The sequence below is a fragment of the Balaenoptera ricei genome, chromosome 3, assembly GCF_028023285.1.
Source record: "Balaenoptera ricei isolate mBalRic1 chromosome 3, mBalRic1.hap2, whole genome shotgun sequence".
In the NCBI taxonomy this organism is placed as follows: domain Eukaryota; kingdom Metazoa; phylum Chordata; class Mammalia; order Artiodactyla; family Balaenopteridae; genus Balaenoptera; species Balaenoptera ricei.
This window is the reverse complement of record NC_082641.1, coordinates 91,009,338-91,021,513: the sequence shown is the minus strand read 5'-3', so window position 1 is coordinate 91,021,513 and position 12,176 is coordinate 91,009,338. Positions and strand designations below refer to the sequence as shown.

The window sequence follows — 12,176 nt, the reverse complement described above, 5'->3', positions numbered from 1 at the left end:
TTCACTGTAGTTTAAATCAACAGGTGAACAGCTTTCTTTTTTTTTTTTTTAATCAGTCATCAATTTTATACACATCACTGTATACATGTCAATCCTAATCGCCCAATTCAGCACACCACCATCCCCACCCAACCGCAGTTTTCCACCCTTGGTGTCCATACGTTTGTTCTCTACATCTGTGTCTCAACTTCTGCCCTGCAAACCGGTTCATCTGTACCATTTTTCTAGGTTCCACATACATGTGTTAATATACGATATTTGTTTTTCTCTTTCTGAGTTACTTCACTCTGTATGACAGTCTCTAGATCCATCCACGTCTCAACAAATGACTCAATTTCATTCCTTTTTATGACTGAGTAATATTCCATTGTATATATGTACCACAACTTCTTTATCCATTCTACTGTCGATGGGCATTTAGGTTGCTTCCATGACCTAGCTGTTGTAAATAGTGCTGCAATGAACATTGGGGTGCATGTCTCTTTTGGAATTACGGTTTTCTCTGGGTATATGCTCAGTAGTGGGATTGCTGGGTCATATGGTAAATCTATTTTTAGTTTTTTAAGGAACCTCCATACTGTTCTCCATAGTGGCTGTATCAGTTTACATTCCCACCAACAGTGCAAGAGAGCTCCCTTTTCTCCACACCCTCTCTAGCATTTGTTGTTTGTAGATTTTCTGATGATGCCCATTCTAACTGGTGTGAGGAGATACCTCATGGTAGTTTTGATTTGCATTTCTCTAATAATTAGTGATGTTGAGCATCTTTTCATGTGCTTCTTGGCCATCTGTATGTGTTCTTTGGAGAAATGTCTATTTAGGTCTTCTGCCCATTTTTGGATTGGGGTGTTTGTTTCTTTAATATTGAGCTGAATGATCTGTTTATATATTTTGGAGATTAATCCTTTGTCCGTTGATTCATTTGCAAATATTTTCTCCCATTCCTAGGGTTGTCTTTTCATCTTGTTTATGGTTTCCTTTGCTGTGCAAAAGCTTTGAAGTTTCATTAGGTCCCGTTTGTTTATTTTTGTTTTTATTTCCATTACTCTAGAAGGTGGATCAAAAAAGATCTTGCTGTGATTTATGCCAAAGAGTGTTTTTCCTATGTTATCCTCGAAGAGTTTTATAGTGTCCGGTCTTACATCTAGGTCTCGAATCCATTTTGAGTTTATTTTTGTGTATGGTGTTAGGGAGTATTCTAATTTCATTCTTTTACATGTAGCTGTCCAGTTTTCCCAGCACCACTTATTGAAGACACTGTCTTTTCTCCATTGTATATCTTTGCCTCCTTTGTCCTAGATTAGTTGACCATAGGTGCGTGGGTTTATCTCTGGGCTTTCTATCTTGTTCCATTGATCTATGTTTCTGTTTTTGTGCCAGTACCATATTGTCTTGATTACCGTAGCTTTGTAGTATAGTCTGAAGTCAGGGAGTCTGATTCCTCCAGCTCCGTTTTTTTCCCTCAAGACTGCTTTGGCTATTCGGGGTCTTTTGTGTCTCCATACAAATTTTAAGATGATTTGTTCTAGTTCTGTAAAAAATGTCATTGGTAATTTGATAGGGATTGCACTGAATCTGTAGATTGCTTTGGGTAGTATAGTCATTTTCACAGTGTTGATTCTTCCAATCCAAGAACATGGTATATCTCTCCGTCTGTTGGTATCATCTTTAATTTCTTTCATCACTGTCTTATAGTTTTCTGCATACAGGTCTTTTGTCTCCCTACGTAGGTTTATTCCTAGGTATTTTATTCTTTTTGTTGCAATGGTAAATGGGAGTGTTTCCATAATTTCTCTTTCAGATTTTTCGTCATTAGTGTATAGGAATGCAAGAGATTTCTGTGCATTAATTTTGTATCCTGCAACTTTACCAAATTCATTGATTAGCTCTAATAGTTTTCTGGTAGCAGTTTTAGGATTCTCTATGTATAGTATCATGTCATCTGCAAACACTGACAGTTTTACTTCTTCTTTTCCAAATTGTATTCCTTTTATTTCTTTTTCTTCCCTGAGTGCCATGGCTAGGACTTCCAAAACTATGTTGAATAATAGTGGTGAGAGTGGACATCCTTGTCTCGTTCCTGATCTTAGAGGAAATGCTTTCAGTTTTTCACCGTTGACAATGATGTTTGCTGTGGGTTTGTCGTATATGGCCTTTATTATGTTGAGGTAGGTTCCCTCTATGCCCACTTTCTGGAGAGTTTTCGTCATAAATCGGTGTTGAATTTTGTCAAAAGCTTTTTCTGCATCTATTGAGATGATCATATGGTTTTTTATTCTTCAATTTGTTAATATGGTGTATCACATTGATTAATTTGCGTATATTGAAGAATCCTTGAATCCCTGAGATAAATCCCACTTGATCGTGGTGTTTGATCCTTTTAATGTGTTGTTGGATTCTGTTTGCTAGTATTTTGTTGAGGATTTTTGCATCTATATTCAACAGTGATATTAGTCCATAATTTTCTTTTCTTGTAGTATATTTGTCTTGTGTTGGTATCAGGGTGATGGTGGCCTCATAGAATGAGTTTGGGAGTGTTCCTTCCTCTGCAATTTTTTGGAAGAGTTTGAGAAGCATGGGTGTTAGCTCTTGTCTAAATGTTTGATAGAATTCACCTGTGAAGCCATCTGGTCCTGGACTTTTGTTTGTTGGAAGATTTTTAATCACAGTTTCAATTTCATTACTTGTGATTGGTCTGTTCATATTTTCTGTTTCTTCCTGGTTCAGTCTTGGAAGGTTATACCTTTCTAAGAATTTGTCCATTTCTTCCAGGTTGTCCATTTTATGGGCATAGAGTTGCTTGTAGTAGTCTCTTAGGTTGCTTTGTATTTCTTTGCTGTCTGTTGTAACTTCTCCTTTTTCATTTCTAATTTTATTGATTTGAGTCCTCTCCCTCTTTTTCTTGATAAGTCTGGCTAATGGCTTATCAATTTTGTTTATCTTCTCAAAGAACCGGCTTTTAGTTTTATTGATCTTTGCTATTGTTTTCTTTGTTTCTATTTCATTTCTTTCTGCTCTGATCTTTATGATTTCTTTCCTTCTGCTAAATTTGGGTTTTGTTTGTTCTTCTTTCTCTAGTTCCTTTAAGTGTAAGGTTAGATTGTTTACTTGAGATTTTTCTTGTTTCTTTAGGTAGGCTTGAATAGCTATAAGCTTTCCTCTTAGAACTGCTTTTGCTGCATCCCACAGGTTTTGGATCGTCGTGTTTTCATTGTCATTTGTCTCTAGGTATTTTTTGATTTCCTCTTGGATTTCTTCAGTGATCTCTTGGTTATTTAGTAACATATTGTTTAGCCTCCATGTGTTTGTGTTTTTAATGTGTTTTTCCCTGTAATTCATTTCTAATCTCATATCGTTGTGGTCAGAAAAGATGCTTGATATGATTTCAATTTTTCTTAAATTTACTGAGGCTAGATTTGTGATCTATCCTGGAGAATGATCCGTGCGCACTTGAGAAGAAAGTGTCATCTGCTGTTTTTGGATGGAATGTCCTATAAATATCAATTAAATCTATCTGGTCTATATTGTCATTTAAAGCTTCTGTTTCCTTATTTATTTTCATTTTGGATGATCTGTCCATTGGTGTAAGTGAGGTGTTAAAGTCCCCCACTCTTTTTGTGTTACTGTCGATTTCCTCTTTTATAGCTGTTAGCAGTTGCCTTATGTATTGAGGTGCTCCTATGTTGGGTGCATATATATTTATAATTGTTATATCTTCTTCTCGGATTGATCCCTTGATCATTATGTAGTGTCCTTCCTTGTCTCTTGTAACATTCTTTATTTTAAAATCTATTTTATCTGATATGAGTATAACTACTCCAGCTTTCTTTTGATTTCCATTTGCATGGAATATCTTTTTCCATCCCCTCACTTTCAGTCTGTATGTGTCCCTAGGTCTGAAGTGGGTCTCTTGTAGACAGCATATATATGGGTCTTGTTTTTGTATACAGTCAGCAAGCCTGTGTCTTTTGATTGGAGCGTTTAATCCATTCATGTTTAAGGTAATTATCGATATGTGTGTTCCTATGACCATTTTCTTAATTGTTTTGGGTTTGTTTTTTTAGGTCCTTTACTTCTCTTGTGTTTCCCACTTAGAGAAGTTCCTTTAGCATTTGTTGTAGAACTGGTTTGGTGGTGCTGAATTCTCTTAGCTTTTGCTTGCCTGTAAAGCTTTTGATTTCTCCATCAGATCTGAATCAGATCCTTGCTGGGTAGAGTAATCTTGGTTGTAGGTTCTTCTCTTTCATCACTTTAGGTATATCATGCCACTCCCTTCTGGCTTGTAGAGTTTCTGCTGAGAAATCAGCTGTTAACCTTATGGGAGTTCCCTTGTATGTTATTTGTCGTTTTTCCCTTGCTGCTTTCAATAATTTTTCTTTGTCTTTAATTTTTGCCAATTTGATTACTATGTGCCTTGGCGTGTTTCTCCTTGGGTTTATCCTGTATGGGACTCTGCGCTTCCTGGACTCGGGTGGCTATTTCGTTTCCCATGTTAGGGAAGTTTTCGACTATAATCTCTTCAAATATTTTCTCTGGTCCTTTCTCGCTCTCTTCTCCTTCTGGGACCTCTATAATGCGAATGTTATTGCGTTTAATGTTGTCCCAGGGGGTCTCTTATGCTGTCTTCATTTCTTTTCATTCTTTTTTCTTTATTCTGTTCTGCAGCAGTGAATTCTATCATTCTGTCTTCCAAGTCACTTATCCGTTCTTCTGCCTCAGTTATTCTGCTATTGATTCCTTCTAGTGTAGTTTTCATTTCAGTTACCGTATTGTTCATCTCTGTTTGTTCTTTAATCCTTCTAGGTCTTTGTTAAACATTTCTTGCATCTTCTTGATCTTTGCCTCCATTCTTATTCTGAGGTCCTGGATCATCTTCACTATCATTATTCTGAATTCTTTTTCTGGAAGGTTGCCTATCTCCACTTCATTTAGTTGTTTTTCTGGAGTTTTATCTTGTTCCTTCATCTGGTACATAGCCCTCTGCCTTTTCATCTTGTCTTTCTTTCTGTGAATGTGGTTTTTGTTCCACAGGCTGCAGGTTAGTAGTTCTTCTTGCTTCTGCTGTCTGCCCTCTGGTGGATGAGGCTATCTAAGAGGCTTGATGGGAGGGACTGGTGGTGGGTAGAGCTGACTGTTGCTGTGGTGGTCAGAGCTCAGTAAAACTTTATTCCACTTGACTGTTGATGGGTGGGGCTGGGTTCCCTCCCTGTTTGTTGTTTTGCCTGAGGTAACCCAACACTGGAGCCTACCTGGGCTTTTGGTGGGGCTAATGACAGGCTCTGGGAAGGCTCACGCCAAGGAGTTCTTCCCCGAACTTCTGCTGCCAGTGTCCTTGTCCCCACGGTGAAACAGAGCCACCCACCACCTCTGCAGGAGATCTTCCAACACTAGCATGTAGGTCTGGTTCAGTGTCCCCCAGGGTCACTGCTCCTTCCCCTGGGTCCTGATGCACACACTATTTTGTGTGCGCCCTCCAAGAGCAGGGTCTCTGTTTCCCCCAGTCCTGTCCAAGTCCTGCAGTCAATTCCCACTAGGCTTCAAAGTCGATGATTCTCTATGAATTCCTCCTCCCATTGCCGGACATCCAGGTTGGGAAGCCTGACGTGGGGCTCAGAACCTTCACTCCAGTGGGTGGACTTCTGTGGTATAAGTGTTCGCCAGTCTGTGAGTCACCCACCCACCAGTTATGGGATTTGATTTTACTCTGATTGCGCCCCTCCTACCGTCTCATTGTGGCTTCTCCTTTGTCTTTGGATGTGAGGTATCTTTTTTGGTGAGTTCCAGTGTCTTCCTGTTGATGATTGTCCAGCAGCTAGTTGTGATTCTGGTGTTCTCGCAAGAGGGAGTGTGAGCACCAGCTTTCTTTTAAAGTCATCAATGGCATTTAAAAATTGAGTTTTGAGAACGCAGTTATCAGAATATATTTTATGGTTTCATGACTGGTCTACTGGTCTTGTGTATTCTAAAAACAAACCATATTCAGTTCAGTGATTGCAGGGTTCTAAAATATTGTTCCTCAAAAAACAATCATTTAAAATATATGAAGGAAAGTAATTTGTATGTACTTTTGTCAATCATTCTTTTTAATGTAAAGAGTTGGGTGTTTAGAAATAAATTAGAAGTAAATTTATAAATGGGTTAAAAACTACAGTATATTTTATTTATCATACTGTTCAAAAACTGCTTTTGTATTTCTGAGGTTTGCAATTCCAGAAATATTCATTAAAAACTCATAGTTGTTTCTCTACTCATATTGAGTTCAGGCCTTATTTTTCTGCTAATGACTCACAAATCCATAATTTCAGTTCTGCTATTTTACTTGAATTATAGCTGTTTTTACAACAAGCTGAGTATCAGATTCCCCTTACCCATCATCATACCATATTTATTTATCTCCTTTCTCCCCAAACTGGCTTTTCTATATAATCTCATTTCTGCAATTGATTTCATTATTGTTTCATTTTCTTGAGCTTGAACATGCACTTGTCCTTTTCACTTCACTCCGTCTTCCTCCTCCATAGCAAAGAAGTCTTGTGAGATCTACTCAACAATGTTTTAGCTTTGTCCTTTACTCTCCAATCTCCTGCTGCTCATCACAGTAAAGCCCTGGATTACCTCATAAAACTCCCATATTGGTTTCCCAGTTTCTTGCTTGAATAGACATAACATTTCATTGAGCAGATATAATATTACTCTTTTGCTCAAATATCTACCAGTTAATCTGACCTTATTTATCTTTAGTTATTTTACCTTATGCATTTGTAATATGAACTCTCCACCTTAGCTCCATTTGATATCCTCCCTATCCTCCTCTCTTCTTACAGCTCCCTCTCTGCTGGGGGTAAACGGGCCTGTTACCGGGGAGCCTGAGTGGGGATGGTTCCTTTGGGTCCCTGAGCAGATGGGAGCACCTCTGGGACTGTGGTGGGGCAGGGCTGGAGCCTGGTCACAGGACCACTGTTGTGTCTGCAGGTCTCAGGTCTGTTACCAGGGGTACAAATGCATTTGGCTCCCCCCCAGGTTCCTGAGCATTCTCCGGCTAGGTCCATGGGTGGGTTCCTAGGTGTGCAGAACTGCCTCTGGACCGTGGTAGAGTGAGGCTGGCACCAGGTCACAGTGCTTCAGGGTCCACAGTCGGGTCCTCAGTCAATGGGCCTGTTACTCAGGGCACAACAGGCATGGGTCCTCCCGAGTCCTTTGGTGGATGGGACTGGTGGCAGGACCATGGACAAGCAGAGCAGGAGCTAAGTTCATGGGGGGACAGGGGTGCTACTAGGTCCACAGCTGGACCACTGTTGAAAGGCCAGCCACCTGAGTCCAGCCTGCCTTCTTGAAGTGGCCCTCCTGAGTCTTGGTTTCCATTGGTGTTTTACAACCTATTACCTGGGTTCCAAGGTCTCCCAAAAGGCAGTTTTGTTCATGGATGTCTGCCAAGTTGTTGTTACTGTGAGAGGATGAAGGCTGGGGACTTCCTAGTCCACCATCTTGCTGACATCACTTCGTATATATAATTTCAACTATTGCAATACACCGATTTTTACTGGTAAAATTTTTATGAGGGGAAATTTATACTTTCAGAAGAATTTGCTGCTTAACTGTAGCCTCATATTTGCAGCTTTTACTTTAAGTATCAACTTTAGTTAGAAAGAGTGGAAGCTGGACATATGCCTTCCTTCTCCCATTTCTAAGCTGTGTACATTCTCTCCTGCATCCTCCTTCCACCTTCTAGTCTATCTTCTTTTCCTATGAATGGAATAGAGGGCAGGATTGGAAGGAAAAGTACTTGTCTGAATTGGAGAGGCTGTGCTTCATGGGATAACATTATCCCAGCCTTCACCTGCCTCTCTCACTCATCAGCAGTGTGTTGCTAGGGAAATTTCTAACCAAGTTGAAGCTCTTATGTTCCCTTCTATTACTCTAAGTATGATATAGTCTTCATAGCAGGATTGTAGTGAGGAGTAACTAGAATATGGGCACATCGTAGGTACTTCCAAGTATTCTAGTTATCGTAACAATGATAATTATTATTAGCCTGGATTATTAAATCCAGATTGAATTAGGAAAAGTTGAAGATTGTGACTTTTCAGATTGTGCTTATAACTTTATTCAAGAGGGGCATTGATGAATTCAGTGTCACACTAGCTCTCACCAGGATACCCTCCATCTTCCTTTCTGAACCTTCTCTTCCTCTTGCTCCTCTTACTTGCTTCACATATACTCAGTACCCTCATGTTGCTCTTTAGCTAACTTAAGCTCATATACCCTTTGAGACCTGCATTAATTTATTTATCCCATCACTAACTAAATGAGAATTCTTGTTTCTTGAATAGTATTGCATAGCAATATATCATCTAGTAAGAAATACTTAAGATAAAGAGTAAAGAGAAACTTCTTCCTCTTTCCTGTAGGGGAGATGCATATTTTGAAAGTGGAACTTGATAACTTATTTAAATTGCTAATTGGTATATAATTTTTAGAAGGACAAGTGTATTAGACTTAAAAAAAAAACCTCTCTGAATTCATTACTCCCTTTCCCCTATTTCATTTGATTTATTTCTCTATTATTTAAAAAAATCTTCCAGCTTATAATTATATCAGTAATTTTTGTCTGCTTTTACATTATTTTCAAAGCTTTCTTCTTGGTTCAAATGCCATATTTCATAGAGCTTGATCATTTTTATAACAGCCAGTGATTTTCTCCTGTTTCTTTGATTTATTGTAAAAATTCACCATGGTGGTCTAAGTGTTCATACTTCCTTGAATAAATTCCTCTTTACTTGAATTCCAAAAATGTGTTTATAGTACATAGTTCACAGTTTACCTTTTTAACTTTTAAATTTATTAGGTATAATATTAGTTAGGTGCAGTTCATCTTTTCATAGTGTTAGAAGTTTTTAAACGATCTGTGAGATCTTTTAAAATTAAAGGAGTAAAAGTAGTGAATGGTAAAAAGAAAATTCCAAAGCTCAGAATTTCAAACTTTATAGCATTAATAAAATCAAATTTCTTCTTTTTCACGCAACCATACATTAATAAGATGAATAAAATATCTTCCTAAAGAACCTTTCTTTTTAAACAGGTGATCAAGTAAAATGGACTGGATACTATGGCTTAGTGTATAACCTGCTGAAAATGTCATGGGAACTTCGAGGAGATAAGGAGCAGGATGGACTTAGAAACAAAATATGGCAAATGTTACAGAAAACAAAGGATCATGAGAAAGATGGGCGAATCTGTAATGCAGTAAATATTGCCCAGGTAAGATAAAACACTGGCCATCAAATGGTACGTCTGTCACCAGGACATATTTGTCCTTTTGTCCTTTGTCTCTAAGGAAAAAGGAATATTCATATTCAGTGAGTATCAGTGATTCACTGTTGAGAACATGATTTTTAAAAGTTAATACCGACCTATTTTTTAGTTAAAGATAAGAGGGTTGACAATCTTCTGATTAAGCAGCTTGAAGAAAGGAGTTGATTTGGGGGAAGACTAATTGTTCTGCTTTGAGCTTGTGCCTTTGAGAGACATCTCTAAGTAGGCTGCCTGTGTGTTCCAATTTGCCGAGGTTAGCCTGGGTCTATGCCTAATTTTCCAGCTTTCTTGTTAGTAGTGAACTAATTCACTCTTAATAGTGTCTCAATTTGGATAATAAATTATTTAGTGAACTTATTTAGAAGTTTTTCTTTCCAGCATTAGACAATATAACTTGCAAATCTGGACTCACTAAATCTAGTGTCTTTTTCTTTAAAGTTAAAAATGTATTTTACAAATTCTTGGTTTTTCTAGCTCTGTTTGAATATATATATATTCACATTCAAAGGAAATCATTATGAAATTAGCTATCCATTCTTCATAAAATGCAAATATTATTTTCCAGTGATTCTTTATCCATGTGGTATCCTATGATATTTCAAAACTCCATCAAATAGTTTTTTTTTCTCTTTATGTCTTATTTTGAGCCAGGTTAATTTGTTATCCTAAAGTACAATTTTTTCTGTCCCTGAAAGTTTCTGGTTCTTTCTAGCTTGCACAGATGCAGTTATCCTAACATTCTTTTTTTTTTTTAATGTTTATTTCTTTTATTTATTTATTTTATTTTATTTTTTGGGTTGGATCCGGATCTTAGTTGAGGCACATGGGATCTTTCATTGCGGCACACGGGCTCTCCGTTGTGGTGTGCAGGCTTCTCTCTAGTTGTGGCACACGGGCTCCAGAGCATGTGGGCTCTGTAGTTTGCAGCATGTGGGCTCTCTAGTTGCGGTGCGCGGGCTCAGTAGTTGTGGCATGTGGGCTTAGTTGACCCGCAGCATGTGGGATCTTAGTTCTCCGACCAGGGATCGAACCCTCGTCCTCTGCTTTGGAAGGCGGATTCTTAAACACTGGACCACCAGGGAAGTCCCCTAACACTGTTAATATCCTGTTTTCCAATAATAATTCAGATGTGAATTAATGTTAAGAAGAAAAGCAAAAATGATTCACTCTGCTTAATTGATTGTCCAGGCTTATGGGTGGGCCATTATTGCAACACAAAATATCTACACTCTAGATCCATAGTAGAAAACAAAACCTTAAACTCTTTGTTTTTGAACCATAAGTCTGATTTGGAGTAACGATCTTTATGGAGGACTATCTGAAAACATGCAGTCCATCCTTTTCTCTAGATTTCTAATATTTTTTTCATGGAAAAAGACAATCAGATTGCTGCCCACTTCAACTACAGTGTTTTGGATTTCATGGACTTGCTTTCATGCAACTTGCTTCAGCTTTGTCCTTGGTTTTGGTGAGAAGCACAGAAAAAAAAAAAAAAAAGAAAAACAAAGAAAATTATTGTACCTATTATCGTGGTGACCACTATATCACCCAGTATCCTCTTCACTGGGTTTTAGGAAATAAATCCTTCTTAGTTTCATGTGCTCTTGGAACATTATTATTGATTTTGTATAAATGGCTTGCTGGAGCTTAAAAAATGAGAGTCAAATTTTTGACCAGTTTCTGAGAGAAATAAAGGGTGATTAGTTCATCTCACCCAGTCTTATTTTTTTTTTCTGTTTCCATGATTCTTTCCATTATTTGTTATTATTTATGTTATTATCTGCTTTTGTATCTATTTTTATATGCCACTTCGTATCTCAAACGGATTAGACTGCAACTAAATAAGCTAACTCAAATTTGTCATTTCTATAATTAGAATTCTATTTATATGCCTGTTTTCAAGGCCAATCATTAGGTATAAGATAGCTTCTTTCTTCAAAATTTTAGTAAATATCTGTAGATAATTACATTTGAAATTCATAAGTCAGTTAATCAGACATAGTAAATATTTTTTAGATGCTAGATCCAAGTGAAGACCTTATTACTCAAGCAGTCAGCACTGAGAATAAAGGAATAAACAAAAGCTTAACCAGTAGATGTGCTAATTAGTTTTCAGTGCTTAGTGAGGCTTCCAAGAGATGCTTTCATTCATTTTAAATAGTAAATGTGTGGGGAAGGCAAGTTATCTTCAGAGAAAAATCTAAATTAGAAATTTCTAAAAGCAGTTATATTAATTTATGCATAGTACATATTTAACATAAAAAGAAGTTTAATTTGCATTAAGTAGATTAAAAGATATAACTTATTATAAATGTGGTTTATATAAAGTTTAGCTAGAGAGAGACACATTTGGATTATTAAACAATATAAATAATATAATCTAAATGTAAATAAATGATAAATTATAAAGTATCTAGTTGGTAAAATATCACTTAATTTAGTTTGATTCTCTTATTTAATATTAAGATACTATGAGTATGTAAAGTGAGAAATTATATAAAATTTTCACCAAAAACAGTAAAAAATATGAAGCAAATGTGAGTACTTACTAAATCTTTTTTGCCCTAGTGAATTCTATGGAAGAAGCAAGGATGTCCAAAAAATAACCTTTACACAATAAATTTTACTGTTTCATCCAGAAGACCTATTCTTCAGAAAGATAGGGAACAACACAAATGGAATATTATATATGTAGCTGGCCCCATGAAAGTTCATGGCACAAAATGGGAGTTCAGATAAATGTTTGCTCTCTAACTTTTTTCTAATATTAATGAGGAATAAATTACTATTATCTTTAAGTAGTATTTGAGCTGGAAACTTAAATGATGAGTTACATGAAATGATTCAAAGAGGGAGGGTCAAGG

The 12,176-nt window shown here is 37.0% G+C and overlaps 1 protein-coding gene across 1 annotated transcript in view; it reads left to right on the top strand.

Annotated features, from left to right (window-relative positions):
* The window catches only part of TMEM232 (transmembrane protein 232), a 222,671-nt gene that overhangs the window by 62,102 nt on the left and 148,393 nt on the right, over window positions 1–12,176 (top strand). Inside the window, 1 exon segment of the mRNA XM_059919087.1 lies at window positions 9,080–9,258. Coding sequence (XP_059775070.1) covers window positions 9,080–9,258 — 179 coding nt within the window.